Raw genomic sequence first — 25,449 nt, 5'->3', positions numbered from 1 at the left:
GCCGCTCTTGTTCCCACCGAGGCGTTGCCGCTGCGGGGGTGGGGAGTGGGGGTGTGGGGGGGTAACTAGAGGATTGGGGGGAGCCGTGGGGGGGGAGGGGGAGTGGAGGGGGCAGCTCAGGTCTCTGGGGACGCGTCCCGCGGGCTGGGCGCTGCGCACCCCCATCAGGCCTGCAGGGGGCGCCTCCAGCCCATTTTGCAGAAAGAGACGCTGCGACTCCAAGGGCCTGAGACACCAGCCAGGGGTGGAGGCCGGCTGGGACCCTGGGGTCACACAGACCTGGATGCAAATGTGCCCACGCTTAGACCCACGTGCCTACCGCTGCATCTCAGTGTCCCCATCTACGGGGGTGGGAGCCTGACCCCAGCTCCGCCACTGACCCTGGCTAGTGACGGCTCCCCTCTGTGCCCCAGCTTCCTCAGCTGCACGATGGAGGATGACAGCACCTCCATGTCCCCGGGTTGCCAGATTAAAGGAGTCAGCTAATCCCTGGTGTGTATCACACAGCCCAGCCCCAGGAAGGGCTCCAGAAACAGGCTGGAAAGAATCACGTGGTTTGGTGGGGGGGCAATGCTGAGCCCACCCCTCCTAGGGTGGTCTCTGGTTTAAGACTGGGAACTCAGTCGTAGAGAGGCTGTCAGAGAGTGAGCTCCCACTGCTCCCCTGGGGCCAGGCTGGGCTCCCAGGCTCTGTCCCCTCCTTGAGCAGGGTGTGGGGTGGCTCCAGCCTTGCCCTGTGGCCCACAGGCCCCCCTTCATGCCTCCATCAGCTGTCCAGCTGGAGAAACTGAGGCATTGGAGGAAAGCACTTGCTCCTCACCAGGTTTGGAAGGCCCCTCAGATCACCAGGGGCCCCGAGAGGGGGTGAGGCTGGGAGGCTGGGCTTGGGGGCCCAGAGAGAGTGGGGGCACAGAGGGAGGCGGGCTGCTTGCTCACTGCCCTCCGGGCAGCGCTGGCTCTGGGAAGGGGTCCCAGACTTGTTCCCTAGGAAACTCTTTCCCAAGGGATGCGGCATTTCCACTGTTGGAGCCCCCAGTGCGCTAACGGAGGACTTGCAGGCACCAATAAGGAGCAGAGCGATGGACAGGCCCCTTCACTTGCAGCGGGGCGGGGGTGGCTGCTCTCAGATGGCCTCCATTCTGGTTCAGTGGGGCTGGGGGGGGGCATGTCCAGGCGCCAAGGGGGAAGGGGGACGCTCCTGAGGGAGGAGCTCTACCTGAAGCCTTGAACGCTGTCAGCTCCACGGCCTGGGGACAGAGGAGGTCCATGAGGGGCTGGGCCCCACTCCTGCCGCTCCCCCTGGCCCTGGGGGGCCCCCGCTACCTTGGTGATGACTCTCTCACCCCCAGTGGCCTTGGCATCCAGGTTCTGCCAGCATGCAGTCCGCAGCTCCCAGCTGCTCCCAGCACCCTTCAGCCTGGTCACTGAGGAACGGGGTGCCTGGATCCCCAAGGGAAGCCCCCACCCCAGCTGCAGCCGAGTCCCTGTGGTTTCCCAACCCTGTTGTTCACACTTGCTAGCCCCTCTGCAGAGCCCTGCCACCCCTTCCACCCCTGTCCCCGCCTCACCGATCTCTCGGGGTCTGCAATGGTGGAGAAGGTTGTGGGGATTCTGGGGCTTCGGGTCCCTAGTGGGGGGAAAATCGCTGGAGTAGATGAACTTTCAGGAGGCTGAGGCAGGAAGCCCGCTCTCTGCTCCCCTACCTGGGCGGGCACCTCATATCAAAGACCCTAATAATCCACTCAGTGAGCTATCCCACAAGCTGGTGATGAGAAAACTAAGGCCCAGAGAGGGAAGGTAACTTGCTCAAGAGCCCACAGCAGATGAACTAGGAGGTGGGATTGGAAGCCCTGGCCTGGCCTTGAAGTCATTCAACTCATGTTCCTCTCAGGGCCCTGAACCTCATCCACCCACCCGCCTTTGAGAACCCTCCAAACTCCCTCTGCATGGAGATCCAAGGAAGGTGACCCTGGGCAAGCCTCGCCTCAGGGCTGGGCACCAGGGGCCCCTGTTCCCTGGGGGCGGTGGTGAGAGGAACCGAGCCATTTCTAAGCCATCTGCCAGGCCCATGGTTGCAGAATTTCCTGAGCCTCAGTCTCCTTATCTTTCAGATGGGCTAATAGGATCTGCTGTTGCCCTCCCAGCTCTCTGGGGAAACTGAGGCACTGGGTAGCACTGGAACCAGAGGGTGTTGTGGCCTTACCTCTGAGAGCCAGGTGTTTTCGGGGTGGAGCCAAGGCTATGGGGTGGTCCTGAGCTACCTCCCAGGGACCTGAGGGCTGAGGGTGGGATTCCCAGGCCTGAAAGGAGAGGGCGTTAGCGCTCCAACCCGGCCGTGGGTGGGACCTGCTGCCCCTCGGCACCCCACCTGCCTGCACCGTGAACGCCTCAGCTGCCTTCTTCTCCGTCATTCTTTGCAGGGCGTTCCGTACCTGGGGGATGGGCGTTGGGGTCAGGCCTGGGCCCCTCCCCTGACCTCCGCGAGGCTGAGGAGCCCCCTGTAGGCAAGCCCCGCCCACCTCCACCCCCCAGCCACCGATGTTCCCCCACTCACCTCCCCATTGTAGGCAGCATAGACCAGGAAGATGTACGGCCCCTGGGGACAGACCCAATGGGCTGGTGGGCTCACTGCCTGGGAGGCCCTGCAGTCCCCCGACCCCCGCCGCCTGGCCTGGCGCCATAGCAAAGACACACCCAGAGATACCCAGAGACATTCGGAGACAGGCTGATGAACACAAACCCTGCCCTGTCCCCGCTCCTGCACTGGGGAGGGGGCAGCTGTCGCATTCTATGGCAGAGAGAACCAGGAGGGGGCTTGCTCCACTCGAACCCTCCAGTGGGGAGGAAACTTTAGTCTCTAACCACCAGGCAGCCTCTCTACCCTCTATCCCTCCATGCCACAGCCCCCAGCCCTGCATGCTGTGGTTGGTTCTGTGCTTTCGGTGTCTGTCTCTCCCTCAGGCCGAGACCTGCAAGGGAGAATCTTTGATCCTGTGCACGTCCATATTCTCCAGCATGCAGCCCAGCACGGGCACAGGGTTGGCGCTGGGGAGTAAGTGCTGAATGACTGAATGAAACCAATGAGCTCACGTTCACGGCGCTCCCGGCGTGTGCCAAGGATTGTGTCTGCCCTTTGCAAACACCATCTCAGTTGAACCCACCATGATCCCAGGAGGTGGAGAATAAGATCCCCTTTATACAGATGTAGAAACTGAGGCCTGTTTCAACTCGTCTAGGCCTCCCAACCAGACTCTCAGCCAGGGGAAGCATGAGCTACAGCTGGTTACAGAAGTGAGGCCCTGCTCTTCTACCACAAACCTGGCACAGGGTCCAGAAGGAAACAAGTCACTCCAAAGAGTGAATGAGGCTGGGCCGATGTCAGTCCCTCCAGCCCCAGGCAGCTCCCCAGTCACACTGGGCAGGGAGAGAGGGCTGTCCTGAGGGCAGGGCCTGCCCAGCATATGTCCGAGACAGAGAGGGATGGGGCTGGAGGTGGGGCGGGGAGAGAAAGACAGGGAGAGACCACAGGTGTGGCGGAGAGACCACAGCTATGGCGGAGAGACCACAGGTATGGCGGAAGAGAGAGGAGGGGGAAGGGCCAGGCCTGGGAGGGGACACAGCCGGGAGGAACCCAGAGAACGCGGCTCTGAGCCTAACTTGGGGACCTGCCCGTGACGATCACAGGAACGTCAGAGGGGGCCCAGGTCTCATGCCTTCTGACCCCCATAAGGCAGCCTCTCCCTCCTTTTGGCAGGAGGCCTTCACAAGGAAGGTCTGGGGCTGCCCCAGAGCAGGGAAGAGAGGTCACACGCAGAGAGATGGAGAGGCAGGGGAAGAGACAAGGACACGGGCTCAGAGATCAACAGAAGGGGCGACAGAGACAGTCACAGAAAGAGCAGGGTGGGATCCATGCCAGAGGAGAGGGAGACAGGGAGAGCGGACTGTGACAGAGAGATCCTGAGAGACAGAGACAGCATCTCAGGGAGAATTCAGAGACAGAGACAAAGAAATGAGACACCGAGAGAGGCAAGGACGAGAAGGGGCGGAAGGAAGGAGGGAGACAAGGAAGGCGGGACCGCGGCACTGCCTCCACCGCTGCAGCTCTGCCCACCTGAGGGCCACAGGCAGGGATGGAGCTGGAGCCATCGCCATGGCAACAGGATGCTGCTGCCCTCCACTGTGTCACACGGCTGGGGGCAGAGCTGGAATTGGAACCCACGGAGCTCTGGGAGTGTGGGGCTTGGAAGAGGGCTTGTCCGTGTCAGGGAAGGGGGCGCAGTGCCACCCCCTGTCGCTTACTGCTTGGGCTCAGACAGGTCCCTGGGAGCTGGGCTTCTTTGGGAACAGTGCTGGAACCCTAGTTCTTCATTTTCCGGGTCCCTCTCTGGAGCCGACCTCCATCCTCCCAGCAGTGTCCCTTTCTTTCCTCTGTCCATTCCCATGCCCACCTGGCAGAGGGTGGCAAGTCCCCAAGGCCCGAGGGAGAAGACAACATGGGCCAGGACCCTGGCGGTCAACACCCTCCACACCCCTCCCCGCTCCGTGCCTCATCCCTCCCCTAACACCTCTCTCCCTCTCTCGGTCGTCGGTCTGCCTCCCCACTCACGGCAGCTCCACGACAACAGGGCATTTTGCAGCCTCCTTTGCTGCTGTGTCCCCAGAGCCCGACACAGAGTGGGCATTCAATACATATTGCACAGCTGCATGAATAACTGGCTCAGGGCGCCCTCCCCACCCCAGCCCCCTCCAGCCTCGGCAGCTCTCCCAGGAACAAGCCAGGCCCCTCTGCGGTCAAGGCTGTACAACCCGATGGCCGAGAACACAGACCCTGGACCCGGGCCCCGGCGCTGCTCCCTCCTGCTGTGCAGCCTTGGGCAAGTGACTTCGTGGGGTCTCAGTTTCCCCATTTGCAAGGCTGCTCGCAGATACAGATATGAGCCTGGCCCAGGACACATGGACGCTGGACAGTTTGCACCTGATTTCCTGAGCTTGTCTTTGTCCATCCTGGCTCACCCCACTTCTCAGCCCTGAGAGGGACCTGGGCCGGGAGAGCTGGGGGTAGTGGTGCAGATGACGGGAAGAGGTGCTGGGGGGCAAGGGAGCCCGAGGGGCAGGGCGGGGGCAGGGACGGCCCTCCTTGGACCTCCCTCCCTCCCCGCACTCAGCCCCCTGGCTGTGGCTGTCTGTCCATGTCCGGGTCCCCCACAGGTCTGCAGACCCCCGAGGACAGGGACTAGTCTGACCCCTCTCTGCGGCTCCAGGACACAGGCCCGACGGGCACAGAGGAGGGCTCCCGCAGTCCCACCGCTGCTGCTTCATTTCTGGGGTCAAGCCTTGTCCTCCTGACCAAGCCCTCTCCTGACCTGCTGTCCTCACCAGCGGAGCAGCTCGTGCTGCCCCCAGGAGGCCCCCCACAGGCCCCAAGGGGAGAGGTCACTGGTGCCCTGCAGCCCATCCCCACCTCCCGCCCAGGCCTGCAGTGGCTCTGCACGGGCCGGGGGGCTGAACCTCTGCCATATCCTTCAGTGTCAGGGCGTGAGGATCTTAACAGTCCCCTTTCTGGGCCCCAGCTTCCTCAGCTGTCAAGTGGGCCACACAATCTCCTGTGTCCTGGTCTTTGATTCGAGGTTTTGTTCCCACTCTCACCCTCACCCTCCCTCCTCTCGATAATGTCCCCAATGTCTGAGTTCTAGTGCCCATCACAGCCCCAGTCCCAGACGGCCCAGGGCCCGGAGGTACCTGGAAGGAATTGAGGCCCACGGCAGCGTAGGCCCAGGCTGGGCTGAGGGGCACCAGCACACCGACCAGCCAGGTCAGGCCCAGGACGGGCAGCAGGACCAGCACGGGCTTCACGGTGGCCCTGCGAGAGAGCAGGCGGGCTGAGGGAGCTCCGGCGGCCTGGGGGCTCCCCGCAGGCCAAGGGGTTGGGGGAAGCCCCTGGGAAATACCTAGAGAGGGACTGGAGCTGCAGCAGGGACCACGGCTCAGGACTTAGGTGCAGCTAGAACCTTCAGCTGGACATGGCTGCCCCTTCTCAAAGACCCAGAAGTGGCATGAAGTAGGGGTTGTGGCCTTGGGGAGATGATGGGGTCCCAGTCCCAAACCTGGCTCAAAGGAAGGGATGGCAACTGCCCAGAGGCAGGGCTGAGGCCTGGGCAGCGAGTCCAGGGGTCATGGAGTCAGGAAGGGCTTCCTCTTCCCCCTTCTCAAAGACTCCTGGGGCTCCTTGGCTTTTCAGGGACCCACTGACTGGGCCATCCTGCCCTTGGCAGAGGATGGGTGGGGAAGAGGAAGGCCAGAGAGGAGGCAGAGCTTCTGGAAGAAGGCTGAGGTGTGCCCCCTCTAGTAGGGTAGGGCCCTGGAGAGCGATGGGGATTCTTGGCAGGGAAAGGGACCTAGATCCTCATCCTGAACCTGAACTTCTGGGGACCGCCTGATTTGAGGGTCTCCCCTTCCTTGTCCCTACCAGGCCATCAGTACCTTCTGCAGACGGTGAGCCCCCAGGACAGTGGCTCGTGTCTATACCCTGTCCCCCATATACACACAGGATCAATTACCATCCCCACTCATGACATGAGTGGGCACATACTCACATACGTCCATATGCATGAGCATGCATGCACACAAAAGCAGGGACACGTGCACACATGCTCATCTACAGCCTTACACCTGTGAGCACATGTGGCCACACACACCCACTGTGGACTCACACATGCTCACACCCAATGAGCCTCACACCTGGCTCCCCCACTTCTTCCTGACTCCCCGAGTCTGGGGCCTCACCATATCTGGATCCTGATCTGCTGCTGCAGGCAGGGCTGTGGGCTCAGCATGCGGGCACGGCGGCGGGCACTGGACACGGTGACCATCACCACACGGGCCAGGATGCAGGTGTTGGCCTGGAGACCTGGTGTCAGTGGGTGAAAGGGCTTCCCCCAGCCCCTGACACATCCCTCCCCTCCAGGCCCCCAGGCCTCCCCGCTCACAGTCAGCACGAAGAGCACGGGCCCCACAAAGGCCCAGATGGTGTCTGTATGCACATTGAGCCAGCAGTGCCCAGGGGCCACGTAGTCATGGGGGGACATGGCCAGGGTGACGGCCACGATGGCCACAGGCATGCCTAGGGGAAGAAAAAGTGACCTCAGGACCATGCCACCCATTCTGTCCTCTTCAGGACCCAGTTCCCCTAGAATTTCAGCTATCCTGTAGCAGCAGGTGTACTGGCGGCATTGGGAGATCTGGGGAGCGGGGTTGGGTGGGCCTGGTACTTTTGGGGTGGCGTTGGAGGCCTGAGTAGTTGGGGAGTGGAAGAGCTGGCATTGAGTTGAGGGCTCAGGGTTGGTAACCCATGGAGATGGAGGTTGGTGACTGGCGTGGGGGTGGCGGTCACAGATCAGAGAGACAGCGCTGGAAGTGGGGAGGTGAAGTAGTCGACGTGGAGCAGGATTAAGAAGAATTGGGACTGTGTAACGCTGGAGGTTGACAGCGCTGAGGAAATTGAGCTCGTGTCAGAGGCGTGTGCCGGGCTCCAGATGGGGTTGGGTGTAGGGCGGTGTTGGGCGGCAATGGAGGCTGTGCAGGACAGAGTTGAGGAGAACAGAGCAGGAGCGGGGAGCTGAGGGGCCTCACCCCAGCCGGCGGCGTAGTAGAGCGTCATCCTGGGGCCGGGGCGCGTGCTCACAGCCACCACCTTGCTCCACAGCAGCAGTCCCTCCACCAACATCCAGGAGAATGCGACCAAAAAGAGGAGATGCATCGCAGCCGTGACGGCCACACATGCCACCTGTGGGCGGGAGGGGGATCCCCACTGAGGCCAGCCATGGCTGTAGCCCCGCCCTGGGTCCCATGCCCAGGCCTGGCATTGCCAACCTACAGAGGTCTCAGTGGGTCAGGACTCCAGGTAGCGCCCTGGGCCCAGCCCCAACATTCTGGGCTTTTCCCTTCTGGGCGTTGCTCCTCCTGGAAAATGGAGCCAAGTGAAGATGGGAGGGGGCCAGCCCAGAAAAGGCTGAAGGTGCTTTCCGGGGCCCCCTGAGCCCACAAGCTCACCCACTGGCCACCCACCTTGTTGTCCTTTGCCCACTCACTGGCCATGAGGAAGCCCTCGGCGGAGGCCAGGGAGAACGTGAGGTTCTTGTGGACTGTGGCTCGCTCCGACTTGGGGACCCTGGACAGGGAGCAGAGCCAGTTAACAGGGACACCACCGCGAGCCCCCACTCTCTATCAGCTCCTACCCACGCGGTCTTCATGTCCAGGCTAGTAAAGGCAGAGAGGGCAGCCCCACAGGGGGCCCACAGCCCTAGGGGAGGCCCCGGACCAGGGTCTGCTGGGATCAAGGAGGGACGCTAATTGAGGAGGCCCACAAGGGGCAGGCTGCGCCCAGGGTGCCAGGCCGCTGTGGTGAGCTCGCCTCACCTGGCTGCCAGGAAGAGCAAGAAGGTGGTGGCGAGGGCGCAGAAGGACACACCACAGCCCACGAAGGAGAGCGTCCTCAGCAGTGACTCCTCCTCGGGGCCTCTCTGTGGGAGGGACAGAGACCCAGGAGTATAGTAACCCTGTCACCACCCTGACCGGCCCAGACCAGCCCCACACCCACTCAGCAAGTCTCCCCAAGCCTTCTCCTCTGCAGTGGAGCAGGGATGGCAACACACCAGCTGAGCCAGGCCTGCACACAGTAGGCACTTAGTAAGCGAGTGTTTGCATATCCTCTCCTGCTGGCTGTCCCTAAACTGGCCCATCAGCCCAGTTTTCACTGATTCAACAGCTACTAAGAGTACCAGATTGGAAACAACCGACACATCCATGGGGAGAGGGTCAAGGAGGGAGGGGGACCACGGAGCCTTCATGGACTGTTCACGACAAGCAAAAATGTCCATGCTCTGTTTCTACAGGAAACGTGTGTTTGACAGCGTGTTTCTCTAGTGCCCCGCAGCATGCCAAGTGACCCCGGCACCCCTGAGGCTCAGGCCTCGTCTCACTCAACCTCTTAGCAAGTGACCACTCAGAGTCCCTTTCTGGCCCCCGAGCCCACCTCTCCTGGTCTCCTCCTGGAATCTGGCTTTCCCCCCAGTCTGTAGATGCTGGGGCCTCTCAGGGGCCTCTGTTGGTCACATCTCCTCTTACTTCCAACCTCGTCTCGGCCATGGCTTGACCTACTGGCTCTTCATCTCCAGCCAAGAGCCCTCCTGCCCCAAACATGAGACCCACAGACTCTAAGCCCCTCAGATCCGGGGCCCACCCAAACCCGTGCCCCCTGGAGACAAGTCCCTCATCCCCCAGTTGTCCAGGCCTTTATCCTGGACCATCTCCCTCTTCCTCTCTGGGTCCAGTCTCCTCGTCTCCCCACTGTCCCCTGGTCCAGGGCCCCTTCCTTCTGCCTAGGCCAGGCCCGCAGCCCCCTTGCTGCTCTTTCTTTACCAGCCTCAAACTGGGCACCAGAGGGCTCCCTCGTGGCAAATCTAACTCCTGCCCTGTGGCGACAGCCTCCTGATCCCAGTGTGATCTGACCCGTACCCACCTTGCCCCCTGCCTCCCCCTCTCCTGGGCCTTGCACTGGGAGCTGAGACACACCAAAGTCGAGCACGTGACAAATCGGCCATGCCGTTTCTAGCCTCCTTGCCTGTGCACAGACTGGCCCTCTGCTTGGAATGCCTTCCCTCCGCCTTTCTGCTCGACTCCTGTTCACCCTTTACGATTGGTTCTGACATCATCCCCCACCCAGGCACTCACCTGGACGTCATACACCTGCAACAGGACGGCAAAGTTGGTGCTGTGGTTGCAGAAGCAGGCGGTAGAGTCCTGGTACAGGGCGGCCACGGAGCAGCCAGCAGTGGCCCAGGAGCCCCCTGAGTCTGGGCTGGGGTGGGTGGGGCAAAGAAGGGCTCTTGAGATGGCTGGACATGGGGGTGGGCGCAGGTGGCAAGCAGGGGAAAGCCTCTCTCCAAAGCTTGGGGTCCATCACTGCCCTGCCTCTAACCAGCTGCGTGACCTTGGGCAAGTCTCTGCCCCTCCCTGGGCCTCAGTTTCCTATCTGTAAAATGTACTTAACACTCTCAGGGATGGCAGGAGGATGGGGCTAATACCAGTGATGACCACTGATTAACTGCATTAATTACTAAGCAACAGCGATTGACGTTCAGTTGAAGATCCAGGGTAGGGAGCTGGGCTAATCCCTGAACCTTCCTCTGCCTCTTCAAATGCCCTCGGGCCCTGGCCTTGGATATATCAAGTCTAACGCCCATTTCACAGATGAGTCTCTTCCTAGACACCCCACAGAGTGAGCTCACATACTTCCCATGACGGGGAGCTCACTACCTCCTGGGTAACAGATTCTCCTGCCTCAGCTTGTCCTGGAGCTGGGTGGGGCCTGGAGCCACCCCCGCAAGGCTATTGGTGAATGGAAGCCAAAAACACACCCAAGTCCTGCCTCATCCTCAAGCAGAATGCATGTCTTGAAAAAAACCAAATTGCCTTATTTAAAGAACTTGGAAATGGAAACTCACCTGATGCTGAAGTTCCAGAAAGCACAGACAGGCTCCACCAGCTTCTGACGGAAGGCCTAGGGGCAGGAAAGAGGGACAGGGCAGGTGTGTGAGCTTGTGTGGGAAAGGACAGCGAGAGACCAGAAGGATGCAGGGGGACGCCGAGGCCTCCTGTGTTTGAGGGACCAGGGGTTGCCTAGCACGGGTGTTGGGTGAAGGGGCTGGAGAACACGCCAGTGGGGAGGCAGAGGGAGGGGAGGCGAGTGGACTGTTCTGCTAGCCTTATGTTTAATACGGAAATAGTAGGAGCCAGCTAGATGTCCACCCTCCAGGGCGGTTAAACCAACACGACTCTTCCATCCTCGGGATGCCCTGCACCTGGTGAGACGGACAGACAGGTCTCTGTCTACCGACGGGAAAGAGCTCCGCCATGGGTTGTTCCGTAAAGAAAAAAGCTGCACATCGTTATGCAGAGCATGAACCCAACTATGTCAAAAAAAAAAACAAACCAGGTCTATTAATCGTGAAAACACACGCACGAAAGGCCTGGAATCAAACACACAGCTAACTTAACAACGGTTAAACAACGACAACCATACAGATTTCATAAGATGTCATTAAGCAGTGAGGAGACAGCAGCGGCCAGTGGTACCTGCCCCAGTCCCGTAGGGAAGGCAGCTCGAGCTCAGGAGTTGGGCTGTGAGTCCTGACTGGGAAGGTAACGGCAATGTCACCTCACTAAATATGACACCTTGTGTCAGGCCCCTCATGTCCTTTGCTGTGGCTGATCTTCATAGCAACCTAGGAGACGGGTATAAATTCACGTAATTTCAGATGAGGAAACTGAGCCTCAGAGAGGGGAATTAATCTGCTCCAGATCACACAGCATAGGCTTGAGACTGGGTCAGCTCCATGCTCTTTCCACGGCTCCGTGACGGTGCCTCCTGAGAACATATTTCTTGGGTTGACCAAATTAACATCCCGTGGATTCATTCATTCAAGATATTTTTCCTGGATCTCAGGTACTACGTTAGGTGCTGGGAACACAAAGAAAATCTGTGTTCGCTTTTAAGATGGATGATTATTACGCCACTGGTAGCACTTTCAAGTGCTACAAACTGAAATATAAATGTAGCCGTACACTCAAAAGTCACAAAACTGCCTGTGTCCAGTAGCCCTCTACCTGGCCGTATATCCCCAAGAAATAGTCAGCAGAATCAAAATGTATTATGAGGGAGGCTTTTCACAGGGTGAGGCAGGGTTAATTGTAATAGAAAAAACCCTGCAGATTCTCTGGATGCATGACTGGGAGGGGGTCACATTCATTTTGGACCATCCCCTGCGAGGGTGGAGGTTCTGGACTTGGCTGCAGTCAAGGCCGATGCCTGCTAGGATCAAGCAGCCAGTGAGAAAGGACACGGGTGGCAGAAGGACATCTGTGACTGAGACAATGCAGAAAACGCCTGCAGGGAAAACGAAGAACACACATGTTCACAGGGCTCAGCTGATAGAGCAAGGGTTTTCATTTTGCAAAAGGAAAAAATATATATAGTGTTATGTACCCAGAACAAGGCTGAAGGGAAATACACCAAAATGTCACAGCAGCCATCTCTGGGTCATAGGATTTTGTCTTCTTTATCCTTTTCTGCATTTTCCCAATTTGCCACAATGAGCAATCCATTACTTTCTATTTTTTGTTTTAATGTATTTAAAATCATATAATTAATATATAAATATAACCTCAAAAGTTAGTTCTTTAAAAATATAAAAAAAATTGGTAAACTAGCTAGACGGATCAAGAATGAAAAGGCGGGGCCGGCCCTGTGGCTTAGCGGTTAAGTGCACGCGCTCCACTACTGGTGGCCCAGGTTAAGATCCCGGGTGCGCACCGACGCACCACTTCTCCGGCCACGCTGAGGCCGCGTCCCACATACAGCAACTAGAAGGATGTGCAACTATGACATACAACAATCTACTGGGGCTTTGGGGGACAAAAAGGAGGAGGATTGGCAATAGATGTTAGCTCAGAGCCGGTCTTCCTCAGCAAAAAGAGGAGGATTAGCATGGATGTTAGCTCAGGGCTGATCTTCCTCACAAAAAAAAAAAAAGAATGAAAAGGCGGACATCACTACAGATCCAACAGATGTTACAAGGATAATTTTTTAAAGTGAATATTATAAACAACTTTATGCTAGAAATTTGACAACCTGGATAAAATGGACAAATTCCTTGAAAGGTAAAAATTACCAAAACCATCTTGAGAAGAAATAAAATACCCAAATAACCCCATACCAATTAAAGAAATAGAACTTATACTTTAAAATCTTCCCACAAAGAAAACACCAGGCCCGAAAGACTTCGCTGGTCTTCGCTGGCCTGTCAAATATTTAAGGAAGAAATAATATCAATCCTGCAAAACTCTTTCAGGAAACAGAGGAGGAGACAACACTTCCCAACTCATTTTCTGAGGCCAGCATTCATCTGACACCAAAACCAGAGGAAGACAGTGTAAGAAAACTACAGGGCCGGCCCCGTGGCTTAGCAGTTAAGTGCACGCGCTCCGCTGCTGGCGGCCCAGGTTCGGATCCCAGGCACGCACCGATGCGCTGCTTCTCCAGCCATGCTGAGGCCACGTCCCACATACAGCAACTAGAAGGATGTGCAGCTATGACATACAGCTATGTACTGGGGCTTTGGGAAATAAAATAAATAAATAAAAATCTTAAAAAAAAAAAAGAAAACTACAGAACACGTTATTCATGAACATAAACACAAAAACCCTTAACAAATATTAGCAAATTGAATCCAGCAACATATACAAAGGATAATCACCAAAACCAAGTGGGGTTTATCCCAGGAATCCAACATTGGTTTAATATTTGAAAATCAATCAATGCAATTTACTATATAAACAGAATAAAAGAGAAAACCATATGATCATATCAATGTGGAGGAAGTATTTGGCAAAATTCAACGGACATTCATGATAAAAATTCTCAGCAAAGCAGGAAGAGAAGGGAACTGAATCTGATAAGAGGCAGCTATGAAAAACCCACAGCTGACATCACACTTAATGATGAAAGACAGAAAGCTTTCCCCCTAAGGTGGGGAACAAGACAAAGATGTCTGGTCTCCCCACTCCTATTCAACACTGAACTAGATGTCCTAGCCACTGCACCAAGCAAGGAAAAAGAAAAGAAGACTTGGATTGGAAAGGAGAAAACAAAACTGTCTTCATTTGCAGATAACATGACCGGCACGTAGGAAATCCTAAGGACTCGGTAAGATAGCTATTGGAAATACTGAGTGAGTTTAGGAAGGTTGCAGGATTCAATGTCATTATATAAAAATCAATCGTATTACTATATACTAGTAATGAACAATTTAAAACTGAATTAAGAAAACAATATCATTTATAATAACATCCAAAACTATGGAATACTTAGGGATATATCTAACGAAATATAAGACCTATACACTGAAAACTACATGTCACTGCTGAGAGAAAGTCAAGAAAACCTAAAGAAACAGAAGGATATACCTTGATCATGGATTGGACGACTCATTTTTAAGATGCCAGTTTATCATCTTATTTCAATTTGGGTGATTCAGTGCAATCCCAATTCAAATCCCAGCAGGTTTTTCCGTAGACATTCACAAGCTGATTCTAAAATTTATATGGCAATGCAAAGAACGTAGGACAGCCAAACAAATTTTGAAAAAGAACAAAGTTGGACGACTTACACAACTTGATTTCAAGACTTATCATCCAGATACACTAATCAGGACGTATAGGATTAGCATATAGATCAATGGAACAGAATAGAGAGCCCAGGAATAGACTTACACACATATGGACAATTGATTTTTCAACACAGGTGACAAGATAATTCAGTGGGAAAAATAACCATCTTTTCAAAAAATGGTGTTGAAACTGGATGTCTATATGGAAAAAAATGAACTTCGACCCTTACCCAACATAAAACACAGAAATTAAATTGAAATAAATCATAGACCTAAAAGATAAACTTCTTCCAGAATATCTTTGTGACCTTGGGATAGGCAAAGATTTCCTAGATAGGATGCAAAAAGCATGAACTGCGCAAGAAAAAAATTGATAAATTGGACTTCATCACAATTAAAGACTTAGAAAGATACTGTTAAGAAAATGAAAAGGAAATTCATAGACTAGGAGAAATTATTCACAAAACATATATCTGACAAAGGACTTGTATCCAAAATAAATAAAGAATTCTTAAAAATCAATAATAAGACAAATAATTTAAAAATTGGGGAAGAACAAAGCTGGAGGCATCACACTCCCTGATTTCAAAATATATTACAAAGCTATAGTAATCAAAACAGTATGGTATTGGCATAAAAGCAGACACATGGATCAATGGAACAGAATAGAGAGCCCAGAAATAAAGCTACGCATATATGGTCAATTAATTTACAATAAAAGAGCCAAGAATATACAATGGGGAAATGACAGTCTCTTCAATAAACAGTGTTGGGAAAACTGGACAGCCACATGCGAAAGAATGAAACTGGACCACTATCTTACACCATACACAAAAATGAACTCAGAATGGATTAAAGACTTGAACTTAAAACCTGAAACCATAAAACTCCTGGAAGAAAACATACCCAGTAAGCTCCTTGACATAGGTCTTGGCAATGATTTTTTGAATCTGACACCAAAAGCAAAAGCAACAAAAGCAAAAATAAAGAAGTGGGACATCAAACTAAAAAGCATCTGCACAGCAAAGGAAGTCATCGACAAAAAGAAAGCGCGACCCACTGAATGGGAGAAAATAGTAGCAAATCATGTCTCTGATAAAGGGCTAATATCCAAAATATATAAAGAACATACAACTCAATAGCAAAAAACAAACAATCCAATTAAAAAAATGGGCAGAAGATCTGAATAGACATTTTCCCAAAGAAGACATATAGACGGCCAACAGGTAAATGAAAAGGTGCTCAACACCACTAATCATCAGGGAAATACAATCAAAACCACAGTGAGCGATCACCTCACACATGCTAGAATGGCTATAATCAAGAAGACAAGAAATAACAAGTGTTGGTGAGGATGGCAAGAAAAGGGAACCCTTGTGCACTGTTGGTGAATGTGAATCGGTGCAGCCACTATGGAAAACAGTATGGAGGCTCCTCAAAAAATTAAAAGTAGAACTACCATAGGATCCAGCAATTCTACTTCTGGGTATTTATCTGAAAGAAATGAAGACACTAACTTGAAAAGATATCTGCACCCCCATGTTCATTGCAGCATTATTTACAACAGTCAAGATATAGAAACAACCTAAGTGGCCATCGATGGATGAATGGATAAAGAAAATGTGGTGTGTATATATATATATACACACACACAATGGAATGTTACTCAGCCATAAAAAAGAATGAAATCTCGCCATTTGAGACAACATAGATGGACCCTGAGTGCATTATCCTATGTGAAATAAGTCAGACAGAGAAAGACAAATACAGTATGATCTCTCTTATATGTGGAACATATATAACAACAATAAAAACCAGCTTGTAGATACAGAGAACAAATTGGTGATTGCCAGAGGTGGTGGGTGGGGGATGGGAGAAATGGGTGAGGGGGTCAAAAGATAAAAAGAATAAGTAAGTAAGTAAATAAAGAGAGGATCTATACAGGTTACTTGGAGAAATGTCAGTAATCAGAAAAGCAAATTGCAGGCTAATGTGTAAATCTGGGGGAAAAAAAGAATAAAGAACATTTCCCATAAAAAAAAGAACCTGGTGGCTCTTCTCAAAAAATTTTTTGAATTAAATTTTTTAAAAATTGGGGAGTGGCTGGTCCGGTGGTGTAGTGGTTAAGTTTGCGCATTCCGCTTTGGCAGCCTGGGGTTCGCAGGTTCGGATCCTGGGCGCGTACCTACACACTGCTCATCAAGCCATGCTGTGGCAGCGTCCCACATACAAAAATAGAGGAAGATGGGCACGATATTAGCTCAGGGCCAATCTCCCTCACCAAAACAACAACAACAAAAAATTGGGGAAAAGATTTAACATACATTTAACAAGGGAAGATATATGAATGTGCAGTAAGTGTATAAAAAGATGCTCAAAATCATTAGTCTTCAAGGAATTGCAACTTAGAACCACAATGAGATATCAATACACAACCATTATAATGAGTGACATTAAAAAGACAGACAAGGGTGTTGGCAAAGCTGTGGAACAACCGGAACTCTCCTCCACTGCTGGTGGGAATGTAAGATGGTACAACCACTTTGGAAAACAGTTTGACAGTCTCTTAGAAAGTTAAACATACCACTTATCATACAACCCAGAAAGTCCACTTTTAGGTATTTACTGGATGGAAAGAAACTGTATATCCACAAAAAGATTTTATATGAGTGTTCATAGCAGATTTATTCATAATAGCCCAAACTGGAAACAACTCAAAATTCCATCAACGGGTAAATGGAAAAACAAATCATGGTACATTCATACATGGAATTCTACTCAGCAGTAAAGAGGAGCGAACTATTGAAACAGGAAACAACACGGATGATTCTCAAGGCACCTCCTGAGCAAAAGAAGCCAGACCACAGCACGGACTATAGGATTCCATTTATACGGAACTTCAGAAAAGACAGACATAGTCTACAGTCACAGAAAGCAGATCAGTGATTTCCTGAGGTCAGAGTGGGGAAGACTGATGCGGAAGGGGCACGAAGAAGCCTTCCAGGAAGGTAGAATGTTTTACATCTTGATTGGGGCAGTGGTACATGAGTATACACACTGGCCAAAACCCATCCAGTTGTGTCCTTAAAACGGATGTTTTAGTGTATGTAGTTGTATCTACTTCAATCAAATTGATTTTTAAAAAGTCTTGGGATGATATACAAAAGACTGGTAGACTGTGGGGTGTGTGTTGTGTGTGTGTGTGTCTGTGTGTCCAGGATTGATGGTTGTGAGCAAGGGAGACTTTAGCTTTCCTTGAAATGTTCTGAAGTTTCAAAAGCAAAAAGGAATTTGTGTATTACACAAAATGAATTAAACAACAAGCCTTGGTGATCTTTCCATGTCAGTTTATAGTAAAATACCTCATTCCTTATGTAACTTCAGCTGACTATTCCTTTGTGTAGCTCTATATGGCTTTTTATTTTTATTTTTTTGTGAGGAAGATTTGTCCTGAGCTAACATCCGATGCAAATCTTCCCCTTTTTGCTGAGGAAGATTGGCCCTGGGCTAACATCTATGCTCGTCTTCCTCTACTTTATATGGGACGCTGCCACAGCATGGCTTGACAAGTGGTGCGTCTGTCCACGCCCAGGATCTGAACCTGCAAACCCCGGGCCACCAACATTGATTGTGTGAACTTAACCACTACGCCACTGGGCCAGTCCCACTACATGGCTTTTTAAGTAGTCCCCTATTGATGGACATCTAGGTTATTTTTATTCTTCTGAAGCACGTTGCAGTGCCGGCCTCTGCACATCCCCCTGTATGTTCCAATGGGAACCACCAGTTTTTCGAGTCATGAAGACCTATAATGAAATCCCAGCTCTGCCATTTACAAGCTGGGGCCAGTCACAGAACCCCTCCAAAGCTCACTTTCTGCCTATATGGAATGGGCAGCTGGAGGACTAAATGAACACTGCTTATTTAAGACACCTGACATAAAGTATGTGTGTAATACATTACTTCCCTTCCCCCTCCCTAGAGGACAATGAGATGGCTTGTGGATGAGTATTTTTCTCGAACATTTTTGGACCTTAGTTGTCCAATGAACAAATATTGGGAGGCGAGGGGAGAGCGAACCAGGATAACTGTACTGGAGAGGCTGTTTCCCAGAAGCACCATCTAGTACCTGGGCCTGGTGTTGCAGGTGAAAGGTCACGGCCGTGTTTACCTCCCCAGTTTCATCCCATACCTCAGAGGATATGATGGCTGATCCCACCTGGGTGCTTAGGAACCTGTGGGGAGAAGGGGAGCTTTTAAGGGCACCAGCTGGCTATGGGGGAGAGATCATGCATGGCTGGGGTCATCTCATCCAGGCCTCTGTGGAGGAGATGACACCCTCTGTGTCCAAAGAAACATCAGGAAAAGTCCTGTGCTGGGAATTAGGATACCTGGATTTCAGTCTTACCCTGGAACTTGCTGGCAATTTGCATATGCCCAGTTCCCTCCCTGAGTGTCAACACTGAAGCCAGGACCCCAGACAGGAGTTGAGCCATGTCCCCACCAGCATACCTTTGGCAGACCCAGAAATGTGTGTGTGTCAGGGGTGAGGGGCCCTGGGCTGCTAAGGGCAGATTTGCCACCAGAATGGGGGCTCTGGGAGGGGATGGAGGCCTGTCCTTCCCTGGGGAGGGGATGCAGGCCCTCAGCAGCCTACTGGGTGGGACCTACTCACCTCTGCATCCTGCTTGCCTCTTCCGAGCTGTCATGGGGCTGGGGCTCTAGGCCAGGCCCCCCCAGGGCGTGCTGGAAGACACTGGAGCTGAACCAGCTGTGGATCACGGTGACTCCAGAGAGGCCTGGCTGAGTAGGAGGGGGACCAAGACCCCACCCGGTGACTGACCAAGCACCACAGGTTGGCCCTGAGGGAAATGCTCTGCCCACCTTACAGAGAGGGAAACTGAGGTTCACAGAGGTTAAGTGACTTCCGGAAGATCACATGGTTCATAAGAGGCAGAGCCAAAATTCCAACCAGCCATAGTTCACGTGCTTAACCTGGCAGCTCCAAAGCCCTCTGTCTCTTGTCCTAATCCTCCCCTCCTGGGTGGCACCAAGAGGAAATGTGTGTGATTCCACAGAAGAGACTGAGCGGACACCTACTACGCAGCGGGTGCTTTTCACCGCATAACGACCCAGGAGGGAAGTACTAATGTGACAATTACAGACGAAGAAACAGGCTCTGAAAGATGAGGTGACTTATTCAGAGTAGCAGAGCCAGCACCTCTGAGAGTGACATTTGACCCAGTCCCCCAAAGGGCCCCCCACCCCCTCACCCACCTTTTCCTAGGAGCCGCCTCACTTCACCCGCAGGGATGTGGATGTGGCCGGGCCCGTCTGGACGCCCACCGGGCATCGTGAACACGAAGCCCTCTGAGCTGGCCCCCCTCAAGCGTAGGCTCCGCACCTCCAGGCCTGGGATCAGATGGGGCTCGTGGTTGGACCTCAGGAGGGGGTCTTTCTGCTGAGCTGGCCCAGCTGGCATGGTCTGCTTCTCTGTCTCCCTACATAGGTCTAGGCGGCCACTATTCCTGCTCAGAGAGGTTCAGCAACTTGCCCAAGTAAATCTGACTTCTCCAAGTCCAGGGGGAGGGGTCACTGAGAAGGGGGGCCACTGGGGAGCAGGACCTGAATATCAATGAGCCACCACCTGGGTGCCTGCAAGACACACGTTTTGCCTGAAGTCCCAACGTAAGTGCTCCCCCATTCAATCTACACTCACTCACTGAGTGTGTACTTGGGTCCAGCCCCGAGATGCAGAAGTGACTCAGAAACAGCCCTGGCACTCAGGGAGCTTAGAGGGAATGATGCAATTACCACAAATGCAACAAGAGATATGTTCAAGACACTGGGGTAACAGAGGAGGGAGGAACCGACTGTCAGGAGGGAGCTAAAACCGGGAAAGCCTTCCTCGAGGAGTGATGCTCAAGTAGGGTTCTGAAGGATATATAGGAGTTTGCTGGGAGGTCAAGGGAGAAAGGGCAATCTGGATGGAGGGCACAGCATGGGCAGAGGCAGGAAACAGAATGGGGTATCCGTGGGAGTGCAGAGAGAGCTCCCAGTGACCAGAGCTGAGAAGAGATGTCAGCACAGACCCCACCCAGAGCCCCGCTGTGCAGGACGGGTGGCTGCAGGCTCACCGGCATGGCGGTACTGGATGTGCATCTGGGGCCGCTCGGAGGTCAGCATGGCGCTCAGCAGAGGAGCCAGGCGCTGCACACTCACCACCAGGGCCATGGGTCCACCAACCACCTGGGAGGAAGCCGCATCTCAGCTCCTTCTCACACTCTTTGCCTAGGCAAGGCAGGGGTGACAATCCCCATTCTCCAGGGAAGAAAGCTGAGGTTCAGAGTCCAGCTTTTCCCCATCTACCACGGTGCCACAGATCCCCACTCAAATGTGGGCTTACACCCTTCCCAGGACGGGGAGCTCACCACCTGAACAGCTGAACCATTCCACAGAACCAGCCTCCTGGGTTGTGTCATCCCCACCCCATCCTCAAGCCCAGGTCCCACTTCTGTCCTCTGAGGCCACAGGGGGACCATGTCTGCTCCTTCAGCCCCAGAGATTTGCAGGCAACGTCCATGACCCCTTGTTCTCTCCCTTCTCCGGGCTGATCACTCTCATGACTAGAGCCACTTCTGCCAGGCCCTTGCCCACACTCTCACCATCTGGACAGCATCTCTCATGTTCTCCAGAGTGTCTGGGCTGTTTTGGCAGACAAGACAGTGGAAGACTCAGCACAGAGGACCTCCCACTTAAAGTGGTCAGCCGATTCTTGGATACGGGGGAAGCCTTTATTGATTAGTGGCTCTTAATAATTTTTACCTGCAGAAGCACGTTGTTCAAGAGCAGTTGTATATGGAAGTTCAATTTATATAACAGACAAAAAAGGAGCTTCTCCTGATGGAAGGAGAGGGGAACCCCAGCGATGATGGGTCCTGACACAATAAGCTGGTGGCCCCTGCCCCCCCAGCCCTGCCAGCCTCACCTCACTGACAGCCAGCCACGCCCTTGCCAGCTGCTCCTCCAGGACCAGGCTGGCCACAGACATGACGCCTCGTCCCAGCTGCTCCCAGGGCCCCGTCAAAGGCTCAGGCTCCCCAGCCCCAAGGGCCGTCACCCTCTTCAGAAAGTGCACAACTGCCAGCAGTGCAGCCGGCCCGGGCGGAGCCGCCTCCTCTGCCAGGACTCTCTCCACGATACCCAGGAAGCTGGAGGCCTCGGCTGGGGACAGTTCTCCGTGGGCTTCAGAGAGGGGGTCAGTGAGGAGCTGTGGGCAGAGGAGCTGCTGACTGCTGGTCTGGCTGTCACGAGGGGATCCCCCCAGGGGCCATACTTGGGCTCCGCCAAGGTCTTCTTAGTGGGCGCGGGTCTAACTTGTCACAAGCCCCCAGCTCTCAATGGCTCCAAAATTCATGCAGACACATTAGGTGAGTGTCCCCTTACAGGTGAGGAAACTCAGGTACAGGAAGGTGACCCACGGTGCCCCCAGACTCTCCAGCCCCCTGGGAGGGGCCTCACCACGATGGCCTTGGCCAAGGCATTGACTCGGCCGATAACATCCTGGCCAGGCCAGGACCGGGTGTCCTGCAGCCGCCGATAGGTCTCTGCAAAGGAAGAGATGCCAGGCTGGTCCTGGGCAACACTCTGCCCAGAGGTGCCCCACCCACCGTGTGCTGCCCAGTGGAGAGCACATTGATGGCTATGTGTCTGGAGCCTTACACACGGTGTTTTGATGGGGAAACTGAGGCACAGAATGGCAAAATCACTTGCCCAAGGTGACACAGCTGGGATTCACCCCCAGGTCTGTCTGGCTCCACTGTCCTGTGGTCTAGACTCCGCGGAGGCCCTGAGGCTCCGAGAAGATTCTGAATTCCCAGGCTGTGCCAGCTGCTCACTCCTCCTCTGCCTACACTGGTCCATACCCGGCTTCCCCTTCAGCACAGCCCCGGGCACAGCCAGGGCACACCTGTCCGGTAGCAGCAGAGGAAGGGCCGTGGCTGCAGGCAGAGCAAAGAGCCCTCGGTGCGGGGTCCTGGGTCCCACGTAGGGCACTCCTCTGAAGGCACTGATGGGGTGGGAGAGGCGTCAGGGCCGCACCCCGGCTCCCCAGCGGTCCCCGTGACCCACCGCCCGTTCGGGCCTTAAAGGCACCTTCACACCTGAGGGGGCGCCAGGACGCACGGCCCTCGAGTTGGGGGCGACGTGTTAACCTGGCAGAGGGGCGCTGCAGCCAGGGGTCGAGCCCACTCATGCTACTGGGACTGGGCGGACGCCCGAAGCACGCGTGGCCTGGAGAGGGCGTGGCCAGAACTGGGCGGGGCCAAAGTGGCAAAGGGTGGGCTGGCTCCGGAGGTCAGATGTGAGCTTACGGGAGCCAAGGGGCGGGGAGTTGAGCCAAGCCACGGGGCGGGGTCTGGCAGCCAGGGGGCGGGGGCGTTGAGCCAAAGGGGTGGGGCCGGGCAGCCAGTGGGCGGGGCGGGCCGTACCCGGACAGAGAAGGCGCACCCGCACGGGCGGCAGCAGCGAGAGCGTGATGTCCAGGGCGCTCGGGTCCCAGCGGAAGAGCAGGCCGCCGCGGGGCGGCGCGCAGGCCCGTGCGCGGTGCAGCTGCGCGGGGCTCAGCGCCCGGGCCCACAGGTGGAAGTTGGTGAGGTTGCCGCTGAAGGCGTCACGCGCCGAGAATCCGCCGCCCAGAGAGTCCTGATCCTGGCCCAGCACGAGGATGCCGCCAGGTGGCACCGGGTGGCCCGCGCTCAGTCCCCGCGCCCCGGCGCGCCGCTGCCCGTCGGCGAACAGCGCCCAGCGCCCCCCCCCGCTGCTCCCACGTGGCGCACACGTGGTGCCAGCGGCCGTCGGCGGGGAAGGCGGCGAGGAAGGGCGCGTGGTGACCGCGCACCACGAGCGCCGCGTGCACGGCGCCGCCCGGCTCGGCGAAGGCGCGCAGCTGCAGCGCGTTGGCCAGCGCGGGCACGGCGAGGGAGAAGAGCGTGGCCGTGTCGGGCGAAGCGGCGTCCCACTGCACGTGCGCGCACGCCGTCAGCGCCCCCAGCGCCGGCAGGGGCGTCCGCAGCCGCGCCGCGCGCTCCGCGCTCGGCTCGCCGAACATCAGCGCCGCCGTAGTGCGCCAACCTGCGGGGACACGCGGCCGGGACCTGTTTCCCCAGCTGCGCACACCGTCCTGCCTGTGACGACCCTTTGGCGCAGCTGCAGGGCCCCTCCTGGGCTGTAGGGTGCCTCCCTCCATCGGGAAGGAAGACATGGGGCTCCGGTGTCCGTGCCCAGGGATCATCCCTCTACTTGCAGTCCAGGACAAGTGAACCTGAGATGGCACAGGGATTTCCTCGGGGCTCAATCCGCAAGGACTGTCACTGTGGGCTCCCATCTCTGGAGGTCACCAAAGCCTTGGCCGTCCCCTCCCCTTCATTTCCCAGGTCCCGGCCCACACTCACGCCTGTGCGGGGGTCTTCGCAGAGGGGCTTCTCTTTGGCCCACCCAGATGGGGTGGGGCAGCCGTGGAGCAAGGACCCCATCCGGGGGCCCCAGTGCCAGGTGGCCAAACCGCTGCTCACAGGACTCTTGGGCCTGCCACCAGCTCAGCCGCCGCCCTGGGAACCTGCACACCGCGTCTGCAGTCTCCACCACCTCTCCCGGGGCCAGCGGAGCTGCAGGGCGAGAAGACAGACGGTGTGGGAGAACAGTGTGGGGCATCTGACCCCTATGGGGGGCAGGACCAAGGACACTGGGCTCGGAGTCGTTCGAGGGTGGATGGGGCTGAACCTGGCCATGCTTTGTGACCTGGCGGGTCCCATCCCCTTGCTGAGTCTGTTCTGTCATCTGTGTGATGGCAGGAATGAGATGGACACGAGGGAAGCTTTCAGCCCAGAGCCTGATATAATGGTGTATATATAACCAAATTGCATCTCCTCCCTTCCTTTGCATTGGAAGCCGGAGATCACGTGGACCACGGGCTGGCCGAGCTGGGGGAGGGGGTGCCTCTCTGGGGGATCCCTCATACTAACCTGTGACCCAAGGGCTCCTTGATTCACCCCGGGAGTTGGCAGGGGTCCCAGAGAGACTCCCTATCTGAGAGAGAAGACAGGTGGGGGCTGGGTCAGGTCCCCACCCCCATGTGTGCATTTATTGAATGCCTACTGTGTGCTCCTGGGGAGTGCAGTGGAAGCTGCAGGCTCTGCAGTCAGACCTGGGTTCGAGTCCCACCCAGAGTGTGATCCTGGTGGGCCACTTCACTCTCCTGAGCCTGTTTCCCCCGTGCGAGGAATAAGGAACCTGATGAGTGAATGTGAAAGGGACAGCGCCTAGTGGATGCCTTTATTCTATGTCTGTGCCAGGGGATAACCTTTGCAGTGACCTCATGATGTGAGGCGGCCACTTGGAACCCTAGCAGCTTTGAGTCTCTGTGGCCTCCTCCCCTGCACCCCCCACCTCCCCTCCCCCGCCAGAAGCTCAGGTACCAGGAGGTAGAGGAGGCAGTAGCACCAGGGGGCCATTATGGATCCAGCAGGGGCGGTGAGGACAGTAGGGGTCACAGGCGTGGCCAGTGTGGACTGAGGAAGGAGAAAAGCGAAGGGAAGCAGCTCAGTGCCCTGCCTTGCTACCCCTCTGTCTCCTGCGGGGTCATCTGGCTCCTTGTTTGGCTCCCAGACCCCACTGGGCTGGGAGCCAACCCAGTGAGCTGGGAGCCCGGGATGGGGAGACCCACCCACCGGAGTGACATTCGCTTGCACAAAGGGATGGTCTCCAGGAGCCCCTTCCAGGACCGCAGCTGGGGAACGCTGTAGCCTTGGTGAGCTGGGGGGCGGGGGGGCAGTAGTCCACTGCTGGGGTGGGTAGAAATGGAGTGCAGGGTCCCCACAGGGAAAAGGGGGAGCTCAGGGCCCTGTGGGCTTCCATGTGCTCTTTTGGGTTCACAGCTAAGCATTCAAGCTCTGCTTCCTCGGGCCTCTGCTGAGCTCTCCGGCCTCACGGGTCCCATGATTCCCCCAGGCAGCCCCCCTTTCTCCTGCTCCCCAAGCGGCTCCCATTTCCCAGGCAGCATCCTTTCTCCTAACCTTTGGCATGCTGTCCCTCCTGCCTGGACTGGCCTCCCCTCCCTCAGCGGCACCTCCTGCAAGATCAGCTTGTGATCACTCACCCTCCTAGCCAGGCACCGTAGTAAGCTGAGGAAACCCTAATCATGGGTGATCTGGGGGTCACTCTTGGCA

The 25,449-nt window shown here is 55.3% G+C and overlaps 1 protein-coding gene across 1 annotated transcript; it reads right to left on the bottom strand.

The window, feature by feature from the left end:
• ADGRD2 (adhesion G protein-coupled receptor D2) lies at positions 1 to 24,605 on the bottom strand. Its single transcript, XM_058524011.1, is given in 24 exon segments — positions 1 to 30; positions 1,216 to 1,246; positions 1,568 to 1,626; positions 2,387 to 2,431; positions 2,554 to 2,595; positions 5,739 to 5,859; positions 6,783 to 6,898; positions 6,986 to 7,119; positions 7,629 to 7,782; positions 8,064 to 8,166; positions 8,415 to 8,518; positions 9,729 to 9,880; positions 10,830 to 10,833; positions 18,354 to 18,459; positions 18,900 to 19,023; positions 19,502 to 19,636; positions 20,362 to 20,473; positions 21,213 to 21,494; positions 21,746 to 21,831; positions 22,194 to 22,292; positions 22,714 to 23,038; positions 23,040 to 23,356; positions 23,677 to 23,889; positions 24,247 to 24,605. Coding segments are annotated over 23 exon segments (2,964 nt in total). The 5' UTR covers positions 24,365 to 24,605; the 3' UTR covers positions 1 to 30; positions 1,216 to 1,233.
• Positions 24,606 to 25,449: the final 844 nt, after the last annotated feature.

Source organism: Diceros bicornis, chromosome 28 (assembly GCF_020826845.1).
Source record: "Diceros bicornis minor isolate mBicDic1 chromosome 28, mDicBic1.mat.cur, whole genome shotgun sequence".
Classification (NCBI taxonomy): Eukaryota; Metazoa; Chordata; class Mammalia; order Perissodactyla; family Rhinocerotidae; genus Diceros; species Diceros bicornis.
The sequence above is the reverse complement of the archived record's forward strand: the minus strand, read 5'-3'. Positions and strand labels throughout refer to the sequence as shown.